Source organism: Dipodomys merriami, unplaced genomic scaffold (assembly GCF_024711535.1).
Source record: "Dipodomys merriami isolate MVZ:Mamm:240054 unplaced genomic scaffold, mDipMer1.0.p SCAF_15, whole genome shotgun sequence".
Classification (NCBI taxonomy): Eukaryota; Metazoa; Chordata; class Mammalia; order Rodentia; family Heteromyidae; genus Dipodomys; species Dipodomys merriami.
Window position 1 is genome coordinate 19,813,727 of NW_027202826.1, and position 25,978 is coordinate 19,839,704.

Consider the following 25,978-nt stretch of genomic DNA (forward strand, 5'->3'; position numbering starts at 1 on the left):
ATGAGCTAAATATTAAATTCACAACAACTTTTAAGCTTACAAATTTTAACATTATAATGATAATAAAGGTAATGATTACATTTCTTGTTGAACATGTAAGTAACTGTAACCCCTCTGTACATCACCTTGACAATTAAATTAAAAAATGATAGAAGGTAATAATAAAGGCCCAAAATGATACTTACCATATATCTGTCATGATACTTAATCCCCAGAAGAACTTTGTATAATAAGAGAACATATCTCAGTTATTCAAAAAGTTAATTCTCTTGCCTACAGTTTGAAATTGAGAACTCTCATATTTATAAAGTTACAGTCTTCAGCCTTGCATGGGAGACCCAGTGAAGAAGTCAGCAGATTCTCACTGGCTTCAAAGCATGAGCTGATAAAATCCAGTTTTCCAGAGTTGCATTCCAGGTTAGGTACATTTGACATGTACCAGGGAGACGTCGTTAGCTCATTAGTGTCAAGCAATAGTGGATGTATAAACCAAAGTGTGGCTGTGAGTAATTTACGGTAGCATGAATGTAATTCTGAGTTGATGACTGATTTTCCCGACAGAAATAGTGAAGTGCCTTTACTTGCCCAAGCAACAATTTCTTTCTAGTCATTTCATCATCTCGGTCAAATGTTTCTTGGGACTACATTGTTTAAGGCTCAGTGTTCTGGTGGGAGGAAAGGAAAAATGAATGAAATCTGTCTGGAGAGATCATTTGAAAAGCAGCTTCTTATAAATACTCTTTGTTCACATCTGGTACTGAAAGCTGTATCGTTTTTCTCACATTAAAGGAAAAAGAGAGAGAAAAGAAAATACTATATAATAATGCATATTACTAGCATTAGTATGTTTTTTTTCCTATGCCTAATTTTTCTCCTATGGCTCAAAGTTTTCTATAATGTAATCATTCACTTTAAAAATTCCTTTTCTCTCTACTCTGCTATTTGGCTTTTTAAATGATGTTTTACTTAAACAAGTATTTTAAACAATGCCTGTTTTTGCATTGAAAGTAACAGTTCACACATTCCATTATAGAGGTCCCAAAGTTGGCTTGAAAGATCCAAAAGTTTACCTTGATTTTTTAATTAAGTCTTTTATTGTGACCATACTGTATAGAGAGGTTACAGTTACATGAGAAAGGTAATAAGTACATTTCTTATCCAGCATTGTTGCTTCTTCCTTTGCTTTTCCTCTACCATCCCTTCCCTCCCACCTCCTCAGCTGCATACCCCCCACCCAACACCACCCCCCCACCTAAATTATAAAGTTCATTTTTCAACATAGCATCTTGTACATCTCATTGTTGCAATGGGTCAATCTGTATCCCTATTTAAACAATTTGTTTTTTCCTTCCCCTCCCCAAATTATATCAATATCAAATACAGTGAAAACAGGGGTTATACCGTGGGGGAGGGACATACCAACCAACAAAAAAAATCACCTTGATTTTTAAAAAAATATATTCACTTATTTTTTAATTGTTCTTGTAAAGGTAATTTACAAAGGAGTTACAGTCACATAAGTCAAACAATGAATATGTACATTTCTTTTTAACAGTTCCACCTCTTCCCTCATTTTCTCCCAGTTTTTCCCTCTCAACAGCCCCCAGCAAGTTGTATAGTTCATTTTCAACATAGTATCTAGTGAATATCACTGCTGCTTAGTTCACACATTGTTCCACCATTTCTGTGCGCCTCCTTACTCTTCCCCAAACAGATAAATTTACATACAAGACAAAAGATACAGAAACAAAAACAGCAACAAAAGGAAACCTCTTGTTTCCATTTCTTGGAGTTCATTTCAGTAAGCATCATTTTGTACGATCATATGCACATAGCTATTGAGCTTTTGTGGTCTGCTAGGAATATCCTCCTTAGACTTCATTGTGTGAATGTCTAGAGTTCTGTGTAATTTATCATATCCAAATATATATTTGTCTTTTATCATGTAATGTGTTTACTTGTAGATTTATAGGCGCATTCTAGTTAGCACAATTTTTTATCCTTCTTTTAGAAAAAAAAATCTTTTAAAGAAAATTGGATAAATATTTTCAAATTTCAAATTATCATGTTCTAATGGCTTTTGTATATAATATGAAGAATAAATCATAGCATGGTTCTTTGTGTGGAGGGAATTTGATTACATTTCAGAATAGTATGCATTTATACATGAAGGTTCTAAGTTTCTGAAAATTACCTAGTACTTGTAATTTGAATGCCTTCCCATCAAAAATATTAATAATTGGCTAAGTAATATTCATAGTATAATATTTTTGAATAAAAATAGATCATGCTTTCAAGTATATGAATCTGCTCAATGACAACTCCACCAAATCAAAATATCATTATATCCATGTGTGTCATCTACTGCTGTAACAAGAATATAATAAAGCTCATTGGATAAATGCTTTAAATTTTCAAAAAGAAAGTCAGTAAAAGTTATATAGTTGACAGTTTTCCACCATATGGAGCCATAACAGGATTAGCTGGACTACTAGTTCTTTAAACATCTATAAACTATGGAGGGGGTGCTGCAGTGAAATTGTACAATCTTCATCTTTTATAGCCACACAGTACTCAGCATGTCATCATGGAAAGAGGAAGACACACAGGCCAACTGCAAATGGAGCGGAGACATCTGAAAGGGCAATGGAAGGGAAGGAGAATGAATCCAGTGCAGAAGCAAAGCACAGCCAACCAGAGGTTGACACCAACAGTTCTGAGAACCAGTATGATGACTTATATGTGTTCATTCCTGGAATTAATCTAGAAAACAATCCTCAACAGCCACTCACCTGTGGCAGACCACCTCTACCCCCACCAAGACTTGTATCTCCTGCCTCCCAACTAGAAAGACCTCACTTCAAGATACAGGGTATGTGTAAATGCAAAACAACAACAACAAAAACAGGAAGTGGGGAAGAACTCAGTCCTAATATTCAATGTGTAGCGTTAAGAAACTGGGACAATTGAAAGAGGGATTGGGTTGGAAGAGATAGGAGGGAATAATGAAAAAGTTGATATCAATCATGATGCAATGTACTTACAAACTAATGTGGTGAATGGTAACCCTTTTTAACAACTAAAGATAAAAATATAATTTAAAAAACAGGATTTGATGGGCTTGCATAGTATATAGTGCAGTAGTAAATCTATGCAAACATGATCAGCTTCCGAAACCAAGTGTAATTTTACATTTTACTGTTTATTAACTAGTGTCTAAGAAAATGAAGTAAGAAAAGCCTACCATCTCCTTCTTTCCTTCCATCTTTTCTTCCTTGCTTCCTTCCTTCCTTCTTTCCTTCCATCCTTCTTTCTTCTTTCTATCTCTCCCTCCCTTCTTTCCTTCCTTCCTTCCTTCTTTCCTTCCTTCCTTCCTTCCATTTTTCACCCTTCCTGTCTTCTTGCCTTCTTTTCACCCTTCACTCATTTCTCCCTTCTTTTCACCCTTCATTGATTTCTCCCTTGTTTCTTTCCTCCACTTCCTCCTCATTCCATTTCCCCCTCTCTTTCTCCCTCCTTGTTTTTTCCTTCCTTCTGGAGCAAAAATCTCACTACAAACGTCAGGCATCCTGTAGTAAACAGCATCATATTTCAGAGATCCTCTTAGTCTGCTGGCAAAAAGAAAAAGCTAATGGTTTACAGTGATTAACAGATGATTTGCAAAGGATCTTAGGCATTCTTTTTACTTAGTAACCATAGGAAAATGGTAATGGGCTTATCATGGAGTACACTGAGATCAAAGTCTAGGAACATGATATCCCTGCCAAAGTGGTAGACCAGTTAACTTCGCTGTCATAGCATATGTTCCCAGATGCACAATTGGGTGAGGGAGAGAGGGAGTTGGGAGCATGCTATTTAGTCCTTTTGGGGACCATGAAGAGCAGCTTCCTTGTAGGACTTCTCTGCTTGGAGTATTCAGCAGCCTGGAAACCCCCAGCTCCAGCTGCAGTCTTATGTCACCAATTACCTCCTACTTTGTTCAACATTATTTCACACTTACTTTACAAATTCATCAAATGTTCTTACAAAAAAAATGATAAGAGATGTAAACACCCATCATCAGTGCACAGCTTATTGCTCTATTTTAGTTTCAGGGTCCCAGAAAGCTATAAGGTGCATAAACACTGTTCCTGAGGGAAATTCTGAAGCCATGTCATTTAACATTGATGTCCTTGAAGGCTTTATCATGGGGAAGGCTCAAGTGTATCAGAGTAACCTCTGTATATACGAGTTCGGAAGTTCTGCACTTCATTTCGAGCTGAAGCACACTATTTATTGGGAAATACCAAGTGGATTCTGTTCTGATTCACTCACTCATCAGCAGGCATTCATTGTCATGTGTCGAGCTCTAGTGGACTCTTGAGTGATAGCCATGAAGAGAGCACAGAAAAATCTGTGTGGGAAAGGAAATATAGGTTAGCAGTAAACAGACAATAAAATGCGGATACATTTTTCTAATTTTACATGTGGAAATAATTTTACACAATTATCAAAATAGGCAATGAAGTCTATTTATAAGTTAAACTCTCTTATAGTAGCTAAATCAAATTGTATTTCCCTAGTGTAAATTTCTGTACTTCATTTGTTGCTTAGGTAGTCGAGAACTAATCTCTCCCTAGTGCTCACCAGGTGCCTGTGACCAGAAATGTGACTCTTGAAAACTACCAAGTAGACGAGATAAAATGAAGGATTGGTGGCTTGTATTTAAGGACAGTAGTTTTACATTTTATATATGGTGTTTTCAACACATAGGGCTGCTAATGGAAAATAACGTGTCCATCTTTAAACTGGCAGCTGCCACTAATCATTTTGCCAGGGACTTTGTATGGGTTTTTACTTGGACTTGTTGTGGCTTCAGGAATTACTCCTTCAGAGTAAATCCTATCTGTCCCCAACTACTGAAAACAGAAAGGCCATCTACCCAATTCCTTGGGTGTAGCATTCCCAAGGATCAACACATAGACATAATTATTGGAGAAACAAATATGGATCCCAATGGAATATTCAAAACTTTATAAAAAGAACACATTATCTCTCCATTTTCACACGATCTTTGTGATCATAACACAAAGAATTTAGTTCACTGAGACTAAGTCTTTGGTTCAGACACCTGACCATATGGTTTGTAATTAGAAGGTAAAAAACACTTCTAGGAAGAACTACTCTGCAATTCTACTATCCATCTCTTTTCTACTTAATTCTTTCCTCTGTTGTTTCAAAAGCTGGAATTAACAGAATTGAATCGTTTAATTTAAATGAGATAGCTCATTTTTACTGTTCAATGAAAAGTATAATCTGATACTTTGGAACATAAAAAGTAAAATGTGTGATTTCTAGTGCAAGCATCGACTTTGGAAAGAGTTGGGAAGAATGGTGGGTGGGAACAGAGAGAGAGCTAGCAGCTCAGGAAATGGGCTCGTAAAAGTGAGGTGGTTGACACATTTTGCTAAAAATGAAGCACTGTAAAAGCATTTCCCACACACTTAATCGAGTTTCACCCAGGAGGCTGTCAGAGAAACAGAAGTCACGAAGTCAAAGTCTCAAAGCCACATGATCTATGGGGGATCGGGGGAAGGCAAGTCATGTTGATCTGGAAGTTCATGCTAGGTACAAACGTAACTAATGCTTCTTGGATTCAAGTGACTGAAAGAGTATTGGAAGAGTACCTTTCCTCATAGGTTAACCAATTGTTCAATTGTCTTATAAGAATATTCTTTTTTCTGCCTTATTATTTGTATTTCTCTTAGCTTATAAGGTTTTCCACTGAAATCCCCATCCGCAAACAGAGTGAGTACTTTGTTTAGAATCTAACTAGTCAAATAAAGTCAAGTTGGATATAAATGAGAAACAAACAAACATCTCTCTCATGGACAATCAGCCACCTTTCTAACTCACTCATTGTTCAAAGCATTTCATACATTTTGTCTTCTAAACAACTACTAAAATATTTTATTATATATATTCTAAATATATAATAAAAATATGTAGACATTTTACTACATGTGAAGCCACAAGAGATAGTGAAGCCTGAAATTTTATCCTTTTCAAATGAATTAATCCTGAAGCCCATGTTTATGCTGTCTTTTACATCATGAACCTCACTTTCAGTGTCCTTGGAAGTCCTCATTGGCATTTTTTGAAGGTCAGTTTGTCATAGCCAGAAAATAGCTGCTAGGAAAGCAAATAATGGTACCTTTGGCTATTCAACCTGTCATCTGAAAAGAAATTGAATCTTAGGGCAACAACACCATAAGAAATATGAAAGTTAAAATGATTTTGAATAAATAAAGTGTCTAAGAGTATTATGCTTGAAAACAACATTTTCAATGCACTTCAAGTTTAGATTAGATTTATAGCTCAATTTCCTGATATTAAATATGTGCATAATGTGGAAAATACTAATGTTGTCAAAGAAATCCATGCCTGAAAGTGTCTTTTTGAGCAAAATTGACCATTGTAAACTATAGAAAATTAAGTTAGTACATTATACAGCTCATTTTTCTGTTTGGAATTTTGTGGGTAGTTTATAATTAGTCTTCTGTAGGCAAGAATAAGACTTCATATTATTTCCTAGGAGGTTTGATTAAGTTACTTTGGGGAACTCACAAAAGTGACAGATGGACACCAAGAATATTGCATGTTAAATGAAAAGTGCTATCTAAATATTTCATAAGCAGGGAAAATTGTAGAAGACCAAATGGAAAGAAGGGAAATTTGGAGTGATCCATTGAACGTAAAACAGGACACAAGGGATGAGCCCAAAGGAGAAGAAGAGGAAGAGGATGAAAAAGAGCAGGAAGAGGATGAAGATCCATACACATTTGCTGAGATTGATGACAATGAATATGACATGATATTGGCCCATATGAGTATAAAAAAGAAAACTGGGAGTCGGTCTTTCATTATGAACAGACCTCCTGCACCCACACCCCGACCTGTAAATATCCTTCCTAGCGAAGAGAAAACACCTTACATCGCTCAAGGTAACATTCTTAAGTCAATATTTTTATTGTTATTGTAAAGGTCCTGTATAGAGGGGTCACCATTTCATAAGTCAGATAATGAGCACATTCTTTTTAGAAAATGCCACCCCCTAGTTCACTCTCTCTTACTTCAAGGTAATATGTTATTGTTCTTTGTAGATTATACTTATTTTTTGGCTCTTTTGTGGAGGGAGAAACAAGATGATGTGGTGAGGCTCTAAAACTCTAGAAACTGAAAGTATCTTTTCAAATGACATTGGAACTTTTACTTTAAGAACATGATGAATAAAGAAATAAAAATTAAGGATTGGGTTATATGTTTTAAGTTTTTTATTAAGAAGAATAATTCTTAAAATTATCTGGGGTACATGAACCATAGCATACATATCTAAAATCTATTTGAAAGAATTCCATACTTTTACAAGAAGGAAGCTGAGCATGATTATTTAAATATGAACCATGAATCAACCTAAACGAAACAGCACTCTTCTGTGCTTACAATGCTCAAGAGAAGCCATCATATTCTCAAAACAGAAAGTGTTCAGAGACTTATATATAAAAGTATAGTACATATATTTTCTGTTTATCAATGAACAACATATTTACTCAACAGTATTCTACTATGATGATGGTAAATTATAGCAAACAAGTAAATATTTCTGTAAAACTAGAATGTGAATGCCAACTCTTCTGTAGATTGTAAAGCCAAGCAGCAATCTTTAATGAGAAATGCTAGGATATCTATCATCAGGATCCCTAGGCCCTTGCTAGATTACCACATGACTTCAGTCTCTTCAAATGAAGCTGCTAAATTCAAAATACTTGTAGAAAGAAAGTAGGCATAATTCAATGTGCAAACTCTGTTAGGTCTAGTTATTTTTAATCGATGCACCACCATCTGTACTCCTCCCCAAGGAGATTCTTGATGCCACAATTCCCATCTTGTGTTATTTTTGCTTAGGGCTTTATCTTCCCATCTTCTTACTGAAGGTCTCATCTTTGGGGTTTTATTCCTCCAAGATTTCTTTCTTTTCTTTGTGTTTGCTTGTTTTTATAACATATTTTCCCTTTGGGGAGGATGGAGAGAAGGAAAATTCAAAATCTTTATTACTGTTTCTGTTTCCCTTCGTTTTTGTTTCTGTTTTTAGTTTGTTTTGTCTAGACCTTGCTTTCCTTCTACACTCTTGCCTATGTTGTTTGTCTTCGTTGTTATTCATTCGTTCTGACTGTAAGGCTTGACACTCCCATCACCTAGGCTTTTCTTGGCTTTCATGTGGAGGATGAAGCTCCAAAATTCCCGAGGGAATGCCTGCTTGCTAGTTGTATGCTGTCTGGTAGTCTGCCTGGAGCTAACCAGCTTTGTCAACCCGAGCCTCCAAAATGCTAGCTGTGTGTAGCCCTAGCCTCCCGTTCTTCTCAATTTTTCTAGAATTTGATCCACATGTAATTCTATACTTATACATCTAGTTTCCAGCACTCTGAGATGAAGAGTAAGAAGACTGGAAACTTCATCATTCAGAAGGAACAGATTCATCTTATTCCTCCTGTTTCCTGCCCAGTGTGTCATTCCTGTAATCTATAGTGCCTTGGGTCCCATGTCTTACCGCTTCTGTCCTTTGCTGAGATGAATGACCTCTTACTATATTTGATTGTCTCATTTCATAGAACTTCAGAGGAATTTAAGACAATGACTACGTTAGACTTTCAACCAATCCCCAAGTTATCTAAGTGGATTGGAATAGTTTTCCTCTGTGCTCATTGATTTCTTAATTATATAAAAAACGTATTAAGTACCAATGACAGAGTCCTTCTGTGCATTAATTACTTGGATCTCTACATGGCAATGGTTCAATTTATCTTCTCTAGGCATGCTACCGCATACTTGCAATCCTAGCTATGCATGAGGTAGGAATGTATTGTGCTTCAAGGCCAGCCTCCCTATTCTCCTACCACTGCAAAAAGTTCAAGACCTTATCTGAAAACTAAACTAAAGCAACAGATACCCAGGTTGTAACTCAAGTGATAGATCACTTGCCTAGAAACCACAAGGTCTCAGGTTCTAACTCTAGTATTGCAACTGTCCCTCCAAATAACATACTGTGATTATATGTAAACTTTAAACTCTCGACTTTGTACTAAAACATTTTAAGTTATTTATCTTACCTATACATCCTAAGCCTAGCATTAACACATATGAGACATATTGTTCTTTTAATTAGACAATCTAATTTGTTCATGTTATTTGTTTTACTGGAAATGCAACTAATGATAAAATACTTTATTTTTGAAATTAAATAAACAAAATAAGTATGTTATTTGTTCCTCACCCTCAATTGGTAGCGAGACTTAGACTATAGGAAGTAGCCAAAAGCCTCTTCCTTTTCTCTGTCACTGAGATCTAAGGTCTGGCCTTTGTCTTTTACACCATTGATTATTGTTTGGCATTAGAGGGAAATAGCCACATTGGCTAATTCTTTACTGATGTTCTTTGCTTTTCACAACACTAAAGTCTTTTGCCATATCTTTCCATACTGATCCCACAGCTCAGGAGGATCTATTAAATAGAATTGCCACCATTTCCCAGAAAACCATCCATTCAATTAGAAGAAGACCAGTTTGCCCAGATTCTTGCCAGAACACAGAATGGTAGCAAGATGTTGGCATATACATGGTATAACATAGCCAAAAGAGAAGGATTCCTCATTAGGGTGAAAGAAGAATATAGGGTGTAGAATCTTAGTTTACCATTTCAGAGACTCAAAAAAAAAAAGTACTGGCAAGAAACAGGGCAAAGGAGAGCCAGAAATAGAGCATAACTATATCAGCTTTCAGAAAAATTTGTATTAAATTCTAGCCGATATCACCTAAGCAAAGTAACTTCATATAGCTGAGATGTTATTTCCTAATAGGAAACTGTGGATAAGAGTTACAGTATCTACTTCATAGATTTATAGCTTTCAAAAGAGGTCACAATAGCAAATGCTCATTGCAGTGTCTAGTGTGTAGTATCTGCTCATTACATTAAATTTGTGACAATTCTAATTTGTCCCTTCTCAGTATATAGAGAAAGTATGACCTCTACAAACTAACTTTAACATAGAAAAAGTATCTGGGGGGGAGTGTTTCTTGAATTCTGGCTTGGTAAGAAGTTAAGGAAAATAGGTAATAGAACTAGGGTGAAGTGGAGATAGAAGACGGGTCCCCTAATAGGACAAGTTCACTAAAACCACTCTTCACCATTATTATTATCAGGCAGCTCTTGCCATCATTCCTAATCCTGGATGGTTGGCACTGATGGTGTCATTTTAGAGTTAGAGAACTGATGATCAGTGAGTTTCAGTGAGAGGAAGAAGGGGGATTTGAATCCAGTATCAGTCTGTCCTCCAGACCTGTGCCTATGACACCAAATGCTTCCCTCATGGATAGGTTTGTTTAATCAGTATTCATTGGTAGTTATTTCCTTCCTCAAACCCATACAAACCATTGGTGGAGAGCTGGGTGTGGTGGCTCACACCTGTCATCCTAGTTACTGAGGAGGCCGACATGGGGAGAATTTCAGTTCTAGGGGAAAAGTAAAAGTTCTCAAGTCACCATTTCAACAGAAAAAGCTGAGAACGGTGATGCATGCCTGTCATTCCAGCTATGATAGGAAGTATAAATAGCAGATTATGGCCCAAGCCAGCACAGGTACAAAGTAAGATCTTACATAAAAAATAATGGAGAGCAGCATGAGCTGAAGGCATGAGATCACACAGTAGAGTACTCCAGGAATAACTCCCCCCCCCAAAAAAAAAATAAACAGTAAAGAAAGAGACCAACCTCATGTGGTTTTGCCCATTGGTATTCTTAGGTGCCAAGCTAAGTGTCCTGAATTCATAGTGGAAATAATGAATATTTCCTGAGGAGCAAATAATAGAAATTCCACCACAATGGGGCTAAAAACAAGACTTCAGTATCACCCTGGAGGATGAGCAGAAGAATACATCAACCTATAATTTACATTTCTCCAGTTTCAAACATTTAACATTTCACACATTAATTTGAAGGACAGAGCCCACACAGAAGAAAACAAAACCCTAATAGCTCATTTTTTTCTTTCTTTTCTTTTCTTTTTCTTTTTCTTTTCTTTTTTTTTTTTTTTTTTTTTTTTGCCGGTTGTGGGGACTGAATCTGGGCCTGGGCGCTGTCCCTCAGCTCTTCAGCTCAAGGCTAGTGCCCTACCATTAGAGCCACAGTACCACTTCTGGCTTTTTTCTGCTTATGTGGTGCTGAGGAATCGAACCCAGGGCCTCAGGCATGCAAGGCAAGTACTCTACCACTGAGCAAACTTCCCAGCCCATAACTAACTTTTCTAACTGCTCTTGAGAAGTATGATATATGAGAGAGAAGGTCCAGTCCCCACAGAAATGGAACTTATTAATGCAAAGCCAACACATGTTGGTCTACTATATTAAAAAGATAGGTAGCTGATTCTTTATCCCAGTTCTGTGGCATTAAACATAATCTTACAGTGACAGTCATAAGAAGAATTCATTTTTGTTTAAAGAGGGGTTTTTTTGTTTTTTTGTTTTTGTTTTCTGTTAGTCATGGGGCTTGAACTCTGGCCCTGGGCACTGTCCCCTCAGCTCTTCAGCTCAAGGCTAGCGCTCTACCACTTGAGCCACAGCTCCACTTTTCTCTCCAATTCTCTCTCCCTGTTGTACTGGAAAAGATCAAGTTCATTAAGCACCACAACTATAGTTAAATTAACATGGATTTACAGTCTTCTTTAGTGACAGAGTTCTTGATTTAAGACAACTCAAGAAAAGAAAATAAGCACTTGTCATCGTGTAGATAGATGAATAGTAAAATTATATCCATAAATCATGCAAAGAGCTGAATGCCTGTTGGGGAAAATCTTTCAACATCAGTGAACAATTTTCCACTTCACCCTCGTACAATTAATTGAACAAAGATACTTCCTCAGAGTCCATGCGGCTGATGGGGGTAAAATATAATTTCTCTTTTAATTTACAATTGCTACTGAGTTGCCCTTGACATTTTGCGAAGCAACTAAGTTGTACATGACCTTTGGACGAGCTACTCCATGTATGGGACCCCAAAATGTCAAGTACAACTCAGTTGCTCTCAGAAAAAATAAATTTCACCCTCAATACACCTGGACTTGAAATGGATCACACACAATGCAATTGAAATACAAACGGAGAAGAAGAAAAAAAATAGGGAAGACCTTGTGGACACTCTTGAGAAAATTAATCCATTTCATTGTAAATGTGACAGCATAGACTAGGCTCTGCTCTCATTAGTAAAGAAACATAGTCAAGTGGATTAAAGGAGCTCTTACATCAAGTGCCATGGGTCCAACTTCTGCCTCGGTGATCTTATTCAAGCCATTTAGCCAGAGGCCATAATATGTATATCGTAGATGCTTTCAGAACAGAGTGACATATGTATTTTGTGTTTGTAAACCTAAAGTTCCTGCTTTCTCTGGTGACTCTTCGCCTCTCCTTTCCCAGATACAATGCTGGCACAATTCTGCAAAGAAGCCGTCATAAACTCTGTGTGTCAAGTTTACTCTTCATTGTAAGGGAACACTGTTAGTGTAACTCACACGTGCTGATTTTCTTTCTGCCCTTCTCACAGAACATGGTGATTCCCTGGTCTTTCACAGACACTCTGAATACAGCCCCAGAAAGACTGTCAGAGCATCTATTGAAATGGTGACAAAATAATGACAAACTTATTCAGCTTCATCTTCTAAAGATTCAATGGCTGGATATTGAAGTAGGGCAGAAGCAGTGATCTACTGTGGTAGAAATCAATGTTAAAGGACTTATGTGAGAAAAATTATTACAAATATTATCAGGCACTTCGATTTTTCATTCATTTGTATAGTGTATTTGGTCCCTCTCCTTCAATGTTTTGTATTGCTAAACACTCTGTAAAATACCTTATTTTTTCTGGTCCTGGGGCTTAAACTCTGGGTCTGAGCACTGTCCCTTTTGCTCAAGGCTAGCACTCTACCACTTGAGCCACAGCACCACTTCTGGTTTTCTGGTGGTTAATTGGAGGTAAGAGTCTCACCAACTTTCCTGCCCAGCTGGCTTCAAATCACAATCCTCAGATCTCAGCCTCCAGAGTAGCTAGGATTACAGGCATGAGCCACCAGAACCTGGCTTGTAAAATACTCCTTTAGTGAGTGATTTTATTGTCCTAAAGCAGCAGCTCAAGGTAGTAGGGATATAACTGTGAAAAGACATGGTACTATCTAGAGATAATTTGATTGTCACAATTAGGGAAATATTAGTGACATCTATAAGTTAGAAGTCAAGAATACAACTAGACATCCTAGAACCTACAAGCCAGGATTTCAAAATTATCTACTCTGAAAATTGTCTGCTTTGCATCAGACATTATGACTCATACCTGTAATCTCAGCTACTTCAGAGACATAGATTAGGAAGACAGCATTTCAAGACCAGGCAGGGCAAAATGTTAGCAAGATCTCATCTCAACAACAATAGCAACAAAAGGGTGTAGTTATGCACAGGTGTCATCATACCACTACTGGAAAGTGGTAGGAGGAGGATTGGGTCCAAGACCCCTTCCAAAAATATATCTAAAGCTAAATTGGAGGGGGCATTGCTCAAGTGTTAAAGTACTTGCCTAGTAAATGCAAAAGGCCCTGGTTTCATATCTCAGTACCATCAACTCCTCTCCCTGAAAAAGAAAAAAAAAAAAAAAAACACAAGAAACCTACCCATACTCAAATACCACTAGTACCTCTTTTATTCTCTTACCTAGATTATTTCCAAGCCAGTGTTTGACTTCTTTAGAGAAGGTATTTATCAAGCAGCCAACATAGGCTCTCTTTATTTTTTCTCTCATTTTAGATTTCTTGAATTCACAGTATTTTCTACCCGGTCTTTTAATGTGTGTATGTTTAAGTTCTAAGAAAACTAAGATGCTCTGTGGAGTTGGTACATTGAGAGGCATCTCCTGCCAAGGAGAACCACAGGATGTAGTGACATTCCTAAGGATGGTGAAGACAGATGGAACTGAATTTGACTAAAGCCTGTGTCACTGAAGGTGGTGCAGCTTTGGGAAAGCTATATGATCTTGGTTCAGTCAGTTTTCATTTATTGTTTAAAAGTTGTCAACACCTGCTTCACCGGGTTTTCATAAAATTACAAATGTCCATTAGCCAGCATAACAGAATATTCAGGAGATGGTAGACCGTGTGACAGAACATACCCATAGGCTAAGAGGTGAGATATACCTGTCTCATCTCCCTAGATAGCCTTCTTCTTGCCATGGGTAAACCCTGGGGTTTATATGCATACTGCACGACTTTCTCAAAATAGTTCCTAACTACTAGTACTGACAACAATCTAGAAAAAAATGGCATCCTTCTGTTCTTTTGGAGGTTTTAATCTGCTCCCTATGGGTTGAGTCTGCCAAAATTAATTAGTTAGATTTGGGAGGGGTGGGAAAGTGAACTAATATCAAGTATCGAACTCAAGGCCTTGTTTTCTCATTTGGCTTGCTGGCACATGACTGGTGCTCTCCCACTTGACTTGAGTCACACCTCCAGTCCAAAGTTTTGCTGGTTCTTTGGAGATGGATGAAGTCTGATAGACTTTTTTGCCCAAGCTGGCTGCAAGCCATAATCCTCCAGTCTCAATTTCCTGAGTAACTAGGATTACAGATGTGAACCACTGTTACCCAGCTAAGACTTCATTTGTAATGGTGGTCCAAAGTGAGCATAATCAGAAAGCAGATATTTTGATGAAACACGTCAGAATACAAATCATGGACTCATGGTCTTTTTAGAAGACCATTTCCTGATTGCAAAGGGAAAAAACAGTAGGAAAGTTCCTTTTGGCAAACATGAAATATGAGACCAAAAGGTGAATTCATCATAGTTCCCAGTATTACAATGCCCTAACCTTCCAAACCATTTGTCTTTGAAAAACAAAAGGATTAAAGGAAGTCTTCGATCAGGTGCCATGGGTCCACCTTGTGCCTCGTGACCTTATTCAAGACATTTAGCCACAGGATATAATATGTATATTGTGGTTGTTTCAGAACAGAGTGACATATGTATTTTGTTTGTAAGCCTTAAGTTCCTGCCTTCCTGGTGACTCTTTCTTCTCCTTTCCTGAAGATGTTACTAGTGTCTATACAAATTGAATACAAATGGATGAAAACAAAAATGAAAATTACTACCATATAAACAGTTGGTACTTAATATATGTTACTTGTCTGGTAACAAGAGGAAAACCCACCTGGCCAAAGTTGAGTAGAGGTTTGGCTAATAAACTCAATAGCCTCAAGCTATCAATAGACAGAATTACATATTAACTGCTTTCCTTCGGAATGTAGCAACTTCCTGGATAAGAAATAGATCTAGAATAGAAATATTCTTATGTGCATGAAAAATGGCATATATATAAATTAAAACGGTTGTTTCCTATTTCAACAACAAAGAAAAAGTTGCTTAAACATAGAGAAAATAATAAATAGTGTGATTTCCTGTTTGGGCAGAGTAATTCTGTTTGCCACATGTCTATTAAATCAATGTCTCTGATAAGAATGGGAAAGAAAATTAATGCTTTTTTCCTCAGGAAACAAGCATTTGGGGGATACCGTCATTGATGGAAATTTCCTCCAGGAAGATATGTGCTTTCTTCTTCTGCCTCTGACAATCTCAGGGCCACTTCTTGGCCCCCAGGGGAACTGATTGCTGTTCATTTCCAGACAATAAAATGCCACTACTCTTGTTTACATGTCACAGTACATGACCACACACACGCAGTAAGTGACTGTGTATGAGGTAGCTTCTGTGTCTGTCTAGTCCATACCACACCTTCAGTGTTCCTGTTCACATATGGTGACCTATATTTAATAAATGTGTTTAAATGTAACCTTTAACTAATGCTGGCACAGTGGAATGGTGATTTTAAAGGTGAGCTGAGTGTCCATCTCTCTTGAGCAATTTTTAGAGGCTACCCCTTCCCTCTGAGTTTCCAATTCACTAATAGGATGACTTTCAGGATAGGAACATTGTGTCCCCTGCATCTGTGATTAGACAAAGGGCTCACTTGTCCTGCTTTTATTTTCTAACCTCATTTTCTCTTTTTCTAGCTATCTTTTGCAATGTAGGTATAAGACATAGATTGGGGGGTACAAGCAGGAAGAACAGAGCCACAGTGAATCAACCTGGACCAATCCTCTTTCAGATTAACTCTCATCTCTATCTGCTTTCATCCATAGGCACTAGTGGGATATTCGACTCTTATTTAAGTCAATATACCAAGCAGGACGATGATGTGGAAGCTGTGACTACATCATTGGTTACTTTACCTCAGAACCTAGTACAGCACTTGCTTAGGTAGTTCACAATCTCATGAAAGGTTGCCAAGTATATAATAAGGCACACTGCTATCACTAGATCTGTCTATATGGCTACCATTTCCCAAAGGCTCAGAATGCAATCTTGATAGACGCATGTTTTGCTTTATCTCAGATCTCTAGTTCCAAAAAGAATCACCAGTTAGAGGTACACAGTTCCAAACATTTCATTCTTCATCTCTCCTGGGCATGGACTATCAAGGGGATGGTGACTTATCTACATCTTCTAGAACACTATTACACTGGCATTCATCTTTGCAGCTTATAAAATAATCCAGAAAAAGCTTTCTCAGATCTCTTAAAGAAGGCCATTTCTTCTTGCAGTAGATCACAAGTAAGACTGACATGAAGAATGTTCTTGCAGAAGCAGCTTGCAAAGACAAATTGTGCAAGGAATTTGTTCTGTTTCACCTTCCCCTCCTCTGCTCTTCTGCTAGTTCTGTGTCGCTTAACATTTTGAATATTTAATACTATGCTAATTTCCCTCATTCAATGTCATTTCTATTCTGGAGAAACTTTTTACAGAAGTCATCTTACCAATATTTAAAATAAATGAGGGTATTATTTGGGACAATTGTATCTTATAGGATTTATTTGCAACCTCAACATTTGTTTTCCTTTCTCTATGGATTTTTTTATGTTTAAAGGCAGTGACAAGAACAAATAATGTATGCATGTTCCTTTTGTCTCAAATTCTAATTTCAAGAAGCAAGAGAAAAATAAGATTTCACAAAGCAGAAGGTCATCAACATTGACATTTGTCATAATTTCCTTGGAATCATGTTCTGAACACTGATGAGGTTAAGTGTGTATAAATTATACCCTCCAACTATTCAAAGATACAAAGACAGAATCATCTCAATGCATTATCTGTGCTCTAATGTTTTCTAGTTCTCCTATTAGTCTAAAACTTCACATTTCAAATAATCTTTCAAAAGACAACATCCTAGTTGTCACTCAGAAATCTATTCCACCAGGGGACCTGGAATGACTAGAGAAAATAAGAGATCTTAGAATATAAATTGAGTGAGACATTTGAATCACTCCATCTAAACTTTTACCTTATTGGCAAGAAAAGAAAGTTGCAGGAGGAGAAATCCTCTTTCCCTGCTGCACATGTGGCTGTCTTTGAACATGATCCTTCTTGAGTAAGGAGGATTCCAGGTGCTTGTCTCCTTCCTTCTGCTTGAAGAAAAACTCATACCTAAAGCAAGATGCAACAGTGTTGTAAGGAAGGAAGGGACCAACTGAAGCTCAGGGCTGGAGGGTTAAATCACTTCTCTGCTAACAACAGCTCTGGGATCATTGCAAAATTACTTAGCCATTTTACAAGCTAGTTACTTCCACCTTCCTCATCTATAAACAGATGAGGTTGGCCTAAATCTCCCAGACCTCTTCCAATTCCCAAACCCCATAATTCAGACTGCCCATAAAAAAAAAATCAATGTAACTCTGGGATGTTCATTTTCCAAAGTAAAGTAGTAAAGACTCTGGGGCTTTTTCATTAACAAATGCCAGAAGCTATAGGGAACTTTGTGGGTACTCAATAAATATTAAACAATCAATTTTATTTTTCATCTGCAAAATGGGGTGAGTAATGCTGACTTCTCTCCCAGAACTTTGTGAGAAAGATAATAAATGAGAACACTCTTCGGATAGTGAAGTAATTTGAATAAGCAGCTTTAATAGGTCTGAGGTCTGGAGACATGATGCAAGAATAAAGTAGCTTTTTGTATTATTATATCTGTGAAATACAACCATCTTTTCATCTATTTAAGATGAAACAGTTATTATCCTTGCTTAGCCCCAGAAAGTCAGCTTGAGTAATTTCTGTGCAAATGGAACTTTTTCCTGTAATTTTTTCCATTTATCACTTTTAACAAAATGCAGCTTTCATCATTACCTGATATCAAAATGGAATTCTATCTCTACTCAACTTGCTTAATGAGCCATTCTATCACCATTGTACTACTCTGCCTAAAGAAAATGCTTTCTGAAAGGACTGGTAAGCTGCTCACATGAGAAAATGGAACATTTATCAATCCTCCTACTCCAAAATCATCCAATTCAGAAATTGTTGCTAAGGAAAAATCATATGCTACACGTTAACTTCATGGAAACTTCCACAATGTTTGTTTGTTTGATATTTATATCTAACAAAGATTACATGCCATTTTTTTCCTTGCAGTATTCCAACAAAAGGCAGCCAGAAGACAGTATGACAGTGACAAGTTCCATGGTCTTCCTAAGAAACCAGGTATTGACATTAACTAGTCTTCTGAATCTTTTTAAGTCAGATTTAAGGAAATATTAGGCGAGGGAAGGGTAGACATGAAAAAGAATTATGTTCATTATGTGCCTCATGTAACTGTAAATTCTCTGTACATCACCTTATAATAACAATTTAAAAAAAAGAAAAAAGAAAAAGAATGTTTCCTTAAGAGAGAAAAAAAACAGATGAATCTAATAAACATATGAAGTAGTCCAAAATTTAAGTGTACCCAAGGCCAAAAAGAAAATTTCCAAACAAAAAAGGGATATTTTGTTCTCTAACTGCAATTTATCCCTTTGTTTCGTACATGATTTATTGAGTGTTTACTATGCCAGGACTTGGGCTAGTAAATTTACATGTGCTATTGACCAAAGAGAGGTGGGGAGAAATCTTAGGAATACTAGATAAAAACGACTAGGTCACAAGTTAATAATTGAGAGTTTGATCAATTTAAGAATGAAGTTAGTATCTTACCCACATATAATTTGTCACAACACCAATTATAAAAATGTATTTCAATTCACAAAGGCAGGAAGTGGCCTTGTCACAGTGGCTGTGGTGATGGGTGAATGTTGTTTTCAGGGCTTCAGGAAGGTCAAACAAGATGAATTGTGTAACATGAATCTGAGAGCACAGTTTGATACATCTGCAGATGAAAGCCTCTTTCTAGAAGCATCCGTTGGTAGGAGAGGTGGATGACTAATTCTCTAGTAGATGAGATTTAACATGGGGATATTTTTTCCTATATTCTACAATGATGTCAACCAAATGATTGTACCCTCTTTCTACTATTCTCTTGCCTTTGGCACTTGCAGCAACATATTGTGAGCAATTATGTGTCACACACAGGCAGAGCTGGAAAGTAAAGCCACAGGGACATCTCACAGAGTTGGAATCCATCCTGCCTCCCTGAAACATGGGTCTGCTTTTCTAAAGAAGAACTCTAACAGGCTGTTTATTATTATTATTTATTTCTGACAATCAGGACTGAATTATTGCTCAAGTATGAAAAGATATAAAAGGTGGGAACTATAGAAAGAAATGTTAAGCTGGCTCTGATGATCAGCAAGCGTGTAACATCTACCTTAGAAATAGTGCTAGTCACAAAAATATATATATCTGGACTTTGGCAGCAGGAAATGGTTGAAAGCGACATTAGAATAAAGCCAGGAAATCATTTCCTAGCAGCCACTGTGCATGCCCAGGGTCCTTGCTCTTGGCATTGTGGATCGGCTACATAAAGAATGCACCAACTTCTAACACCCACCAGACTACACTACTATGGGTCATCCTCCGGGGAAATCTCTGTCTTCACCTGGGGAAATCCTCTGGTCTGTCAAGAATTTCTCAAGGAACCTACACAGGTTCCCTTAAAAAATGTTGAATTATTTAATTCTACTTCATGCTGGAAGGAAAGAGATTGTACGAGCCAGCTACTTTTCCACTGACAGTATAAGCATTTCAGATGCCCTCAAATTCAAAATTGTCTAGGGATTGCCAGGAAGCTACACTATGGCTAAGCCAAGGAATTTTCCTAAGGAACAGAAGGGGAGGAAAAATTAATTGGCCCCATTTCCATGGAAACTCAACAGAATTCTTCAATTCAATTTTTACATCCTGAAAAAAAATACATAGGGAAAAGTACTCAGATCAGATATTAAATTTTTTTCCATCAAAATACAGTGTTAAGATCAATTTTCCCAGGTTGATTTCCAAATTAGGTAATGCTAAAGAGCGCTGCCAGCGATAGTAATGTGCCTACCACACTGCTTGCTACCACTGAGCCTCAAAGAACAGCCAGGAATGGCTTCTTCAGGGTGATAAGGCAAAAAACCAGATTTCATCACTGCATTTGGAGTTGATCACAGTTTTGAAACCTGGGTTATGTTAGCCATGCTCATGGGAAGCTGATTGATAGCCCAATCTATGAAGCCTATAATAGGGGAAGAGTCTTTTCCAGAGACCAGAATACCTGCATTCATTTGATCCTTGCCAAATGACAAAATATCTATCAAAAGTTTTGAAAAAAGAAAACAAGTTATGGTTAAAAGTTACTAAGTGAAGGTGACAAGTTCGTGTTAAAGAACACTAGAGGAAGGAAGGAGTACCTTCAAGGACTTGGAAATAGCTAGCTAACTTCTCCTACCTCAAGAAAGCGTAGAATCTTTTAGGGTACAGATTGCTCAAATTTGTCAGACCTAGTAAATGATTTCTTCGGTGTGTGCAGAGAGGCTTTTTCTATCCATACCAGAAGCAGACGTGTTTTTTCTAAATTTTCTCTTATTCAGAGATGGCATAAGATACAGATTGGTTCAAGCATTTATAACTTCCTCCCTGTGATCATAGGTCAGATCTACAAATCTCCTCCCTAACATGCAGTTAAATCATGACCCTCATTAAGGATGTGTTGTTCTTATCACTATTAGGGCTAAGTCATATCTATGGGGGAAGGGAACTACATTTATCCTAACCAGCTGCTGATATTAAGTGCTCCTAACTCTGAAGGAACATAAGACTTATCGTAAGGCATGAACCGGGTGCCAGTAGCTCACACCTGTAATCCTAGCTACTCAGGAGGCTGAGATCTGAGGATCAAAGTTTAAAGCCAATTCAGAAAAGAAAGTATATGAGACTCTTCTCTCCAATTAACAAGCATAAAGACAGTAGAGTAATGGAGCTGTGGCTCAAGTGATAAAGCAATATGCTTGGGTGAAAAAGCTAAGAAACAGCATCCAAGCCCTGAATTCAAATCCCAGTACTAGAACACCAACAAAAAAAAAGATTGTAAAATTCCTAAACTTGATTGTCTAAACCCTGCCATAGACATGAAGTGAAAGTAGAACCAATAGACTGTTAATTAGCAATAATCTCAAAATACACACAATGAACAAAATCCAACCAGAAGAAGCCATATTTTAGTCAAATTTGACCTCCAACTCTATTACATTTCAAAAATAACTTACACAATATACTTGAATTTTTTTATTATTTATGCTTGAATTTTTGTGCCAGCATTTAAGACCATGATTCATATAAAAGCTCAAAAGCCTAATTGTGCTTAAGCATATAAATGTGTCATTGGCCAGAGGTAGCTTTTGATATTTTCATTCTTTTCTTGTCGGTTTCTAGTATTTGACATACATTTCTCCAAACTGTCATTCAATCTAAAGTGTGAAAATAAAAGATATATCAAGAGGGTCATATCATCAAGAAGAAAAGGAAAGAACATTTATTTGTAACAATAAAGATTCGTTAAATGAATATAATAAGTACCTTTCCTTGGTGAATCTATCAGGTTACCCTTGTAGGCTTATTAGTTTGTATCCTTTAATAGTCCCTGTCCATCAATTCTTCCCACCAGACTACAAAAGCCATTATTTGGCTATTCTTTGGGGATGGTGGTGGAGGGAATTGTGTATACCCATGGGGAAATACAGTCAGGGAACATGTTTTTATGTGTTCTCTACATGTCTCGTTCTGTCCAGTTTGATAAATGTTAAATAATAAAATTATCTCTAAGCAAGAGACCTAGGGAAATGTGGGTAGTATTGGTTTTACATGGGGGAAAAAAAGTAGTCATGTGTGAGGTATTTTCATCGGGCTGTTTTTGCCAATAGTGGCTATATTAAATAGAAAAGAAGGAAAATGGTCAAAATGCGGTCATTTATACTCCATAAAAGAATAATAGTGTTCACTCCTTTTCCCAGCATAACATATTTCCATTTGTCATATTGCTTCACAAAAGTTTTTGGGTTTTAAAAAAATTTTGTTAAAAGTCATACTGGAAAAAAATCAGTAATAGCTGAGTTCTTGCCTGAAATGGTGCTGTATGAAGACCGCACAAGGGGGCCACTCGCAGAAAGGAAGGCAAAGTTTGAGAAACACAAAATTCTTAATACTGAAAACACAAATGGGAGATTTCGTTTGCTAAAGTATGGAGCAAACTGAATTTGATTCTAAGTCTATGGTGAGTAAATAAAATCAAAGTACTTTATATGCATGTATAAAAATAGAATAAACATAAGCATGATTTAAGACAAGAAAATGAAGAAGCTGGACATGGTGCTATATCCATAACATCCAATCTACTAGATAAAGCAATAAGTAGGAGGATGGTGGTTCCGGCATGCTCTGGACAGAAAGAAAGGTCCTATTTCAAAAATAATCGGTGCATAAAAGAACTGTGTGCATGGCTTTGCAGTAGTGTATCTGCCCAGCAAATGTGAGGCTCTGAGTTAATACCTTTCTACTCCTGAAAGTAGATGGGGATGAGAAAGAGTAAGTAATAGAAGGAATATGCCCTAATCTGAACAATTTAAAAGGTGATTGAGATTAAAAAAAAATAATAATCATGAAGCAAAGTAGTCCTCTCCCTGTAAGAGAAGGTAGAAAGCTGTGTAAACCTCACCCACTGCAAGTACATTTAGCCAGGTGGGTTCTGGTGGCTCCCACCTGTCATTTTAGTTACTCAGAAGGCTAAGATGTGAGCCCGAGCAGACCAAACCAGTGAAATTCTCATCTCCAATCAATCAACCAAAAGCCAGAAGTGGAGATGTGGTTCAAGTTAGAGTCCTAGCTAAGAGTACAAGAGTGTAGGATGAGGGGAATGAGGTAAGAGCACAATGGCGGGGCTGTGGAATGGTGGTGCTAATCATCCCCACTCTGGCAGCCCTAGTACATAGGCTGCATCTGTAAGGTGCATCTCGTAAGTTGAACTTGAGAGTTGAAAACTATTTTTTAATAAAAAGCACATGGCACGGGAAGCAGGATCTCAATTGTGATCTGTACTTTTTGCTATTGAACCTATTAGCTCTCTGGTTGACATAGGCTTCTCCAGCTCTCCCTGGGGCTGTCCTGCTCTGTCATCACTGAAGGAAGATTTGAACAATAGACTCTGTTGATGCCTTGTTAGTGCTAAAGAACAGATTCAGAAGAGAAAAGAAGTCAGTCAAGAAAGACCCCATGGGAATCAGAACGATGGGCCTTAGAGCACTCGTATGTACATGTAGTAAATCTTGCAGGAAAGATAACCTTCCTGCATCCTGGTTCCATGATGCGTTGTTCAAGTTCTTAAAACTGAACTTATCTTAGAGCTCATTTCTCTTAGCATCATTTTATATGATCATCTGTTCATAGCTATTGAGCTATTGTGATCCTCTGCTGTGACTATCCTAGACATAGACTAATGATTACAAAAGAAGGAAACCATGGAATCCATGTGTCTTTGGGTCTGGCTTATTTTCTTCCTTGCTGTTTTTAATGTACTGTGTGAAAGTATCTCTTTATTCTTTCATTTTTTTTCCTTTGGTTTATTCCCTGTTGCCACTGTATTTGATTTTGATACCCTCTGTCTTGTATATATGTTTATCTGAATTGGGGAAGGGAATGGAAGGGGGAAACAAAATGACGAGACAAAGGACAAAGGAAAAACCAATGCAACAGAGATACTCACAAGACAATATGCAGGGAATGAACTTAGCAACTGGGGGATGAGGTTGGAAGGGAAGGAAAGTGGAAGAAAAACGAGGGAGTGAGTAACAATGTTAGACAAGAAATATACTCATTAGCTTATGTATGTAACTGTAACCCCTCTGTACATCACCTTGACAATAAAATAAAATTTAAAAAAAAAACTGAAGTTGAAATTTGGGCATTGCAGGACAGTCCCAAGACTCAAGACTCCTTCAAATACATAAGGCCAGCTATCAAATACTTGAAAAAACCTCCTATGTCCAGAGTAACCCATACCAAGTCTACTAATGAATCCATAAGGCTGTATACTTCAATGCCCTCCCTACTTCCCAAATCCTTGCTAATAGCATCTAGACACATACAGCCCAGTTCTCTCTTGAAGAAAAATTTTCAGTAATGAATAAGTTTCTCCAGGGAAGGTTTACTGAAATACATTTGGGTGGGACCATATTATTGCATACACACTCTGGGCCTATTTAGATTGGACAGTGCATTAAGGTATGTTCTATGGCTCTATTACCTAACTCTCTTGAAAGTATGCTGGAGTTAAAGGAAATATATAAATGAGAAAGTGTGGACCCATATGAGTCCTGTTGTCAGACAACTGAGTTACCATTTAGTGCCAGATTTCGCCATCCCCAAAGGTATTTGGGCCCAGTAAGTCTTTAAATACCACGTTAATAAATGTAACACCGAGTTTGTCCACGGTCAGCCAATCTACTACTTCTATTTCATATTTGAAGTAATCCATTAGCCATGGTTTGCAATCCTTATTCTAAGGAATTACATTCATATCCTTTGACTATTTTTAATTTGATTATCTGGTTATTTTATTGCATTCTTAAGGTTCCTTGTGTGTATATGATAGATATTAACTTTTCATGAATGGTTTGCAAGTTTTTTCTCAATCTTTAGGTTGTCTCTGATTCTGTTTATTTGCGGTGCAAAAACCCCTTGATTTGATGTAGTCCCACTTGCTTATTCTTGCTTTAGTTTCTTGTGTTTATCAAGACAACTCGGTCTATATCAATGTGTTTATGGCTCAATTTTGGTGTTTTATGTGTATCCAGTATTTATCTGATTCTTCTGTATTTCTCAGTTTTCTGGCACCAAGTTGTTTATATTGGTTGTTAGTGTTCTTTAATATTATATTTCTGTGGTATCAGTTGTAGTGTCTCCTTTTCAATCTTAATCTTTTTCTTTTTATTCACAGTTTATCGAAAGGCTTTTTTTGTTCTACTTATTAAAAAAGAAAACTATTTCATTGATCTTTTACCTTTTTTAATCCTCTATCTCAGATTTCTGTATGTTAACTTCCTTTTAAAGCATCTCCCTTCATATTATAGACAGAGTTCAAATGGAGAGCCCAGCCTTTCCTATTTCAAGGGACTGTCTGACTGTTAGACAGGAAGAACTCATCTCCCTTCAGGAGAAAGTCAAGAATGGCAAAATGTCTGTGGATGAAGCCCTGGAGAAATTTAAACACTGGCAGATGAATAAAAGTGGACTGGAAATGATTCAGCAGGTAATACTGACTCCAGTGTCTTCTGGAACATTTCCTCATTTGTGGAACTGTAAACAAAAAATATAGTCAACTGTTCTCTTGTTTTCAAGTAACTACATAAAAAGATACTGAAAGTGACCAACAAACTTGAAAGTAATACCCATACTTTATACCTAACATTTTATTCATGTGAACTTAATCCTGAAGTCCAGTGTATTAATGCTTATACCTCCTTAGCTTATAAGACCTGTCCTTCATACAGTAAAGATTTTTCAGTCCAATTGCTGAAATTAAGATGAAGCATCTTTAAACTAACATATGTTCAGCATTCGG

At 37.1% G+C, this 25,978-nt stretch overlaps 1 protein-coding gene and 1 long non-coding RNA gene across 4 annotated transcripts in view; one reads left to right on the top strand and one right to left on the bottom strand.

Annotated features, from left to right (window-relative positions):
• Positions 1–25,978, top strand: part of Bank1 (B cell scaffold protein with ankyrin repeats 1) — a 171,159-nt gene that overhangs the window by 135,180 nt on the left and 10,001 nt on the right. For 2 of the 3 annotated variants that reach the window (XM_070022344.1, XM_070022346.1), the window contains exons 9-12: positions 2,564–2,872; positions 6,675–6,983; positions 18,586–18,654; positions 25,488–25,666. In XM_070022344.1, the coding sequence (XP_069878445.1) occupies positions 2,564–2,872; positions 6,675–6,983; positions 18,586–18,654; positions 25,488–25,666 (866 nt within the window). The remainder of the gene's footprint in view (positions 1–2,563; positions 2,873–6,674; positions 6,984–18,585; positions 18,655–25,487; positions 25,667–25,978) is intronic. The other variant, XM_070022345.1, reaches the window with a different exon arrangement.
• LOC138826946 (uncharacterized) lies at positions 2,552–17,674 on the bottom strand. The gene is made up of 3 exons (XR_011371912.1): positions 17,459–17,674; positions 4,315–4,393; positions 2,552–2,635 (listed from the first exon to the last, which is right to left on the bottom strand). It is a non-coding gene; the product is annotated as an uncharacterized lncRNA (long non-coding RNA).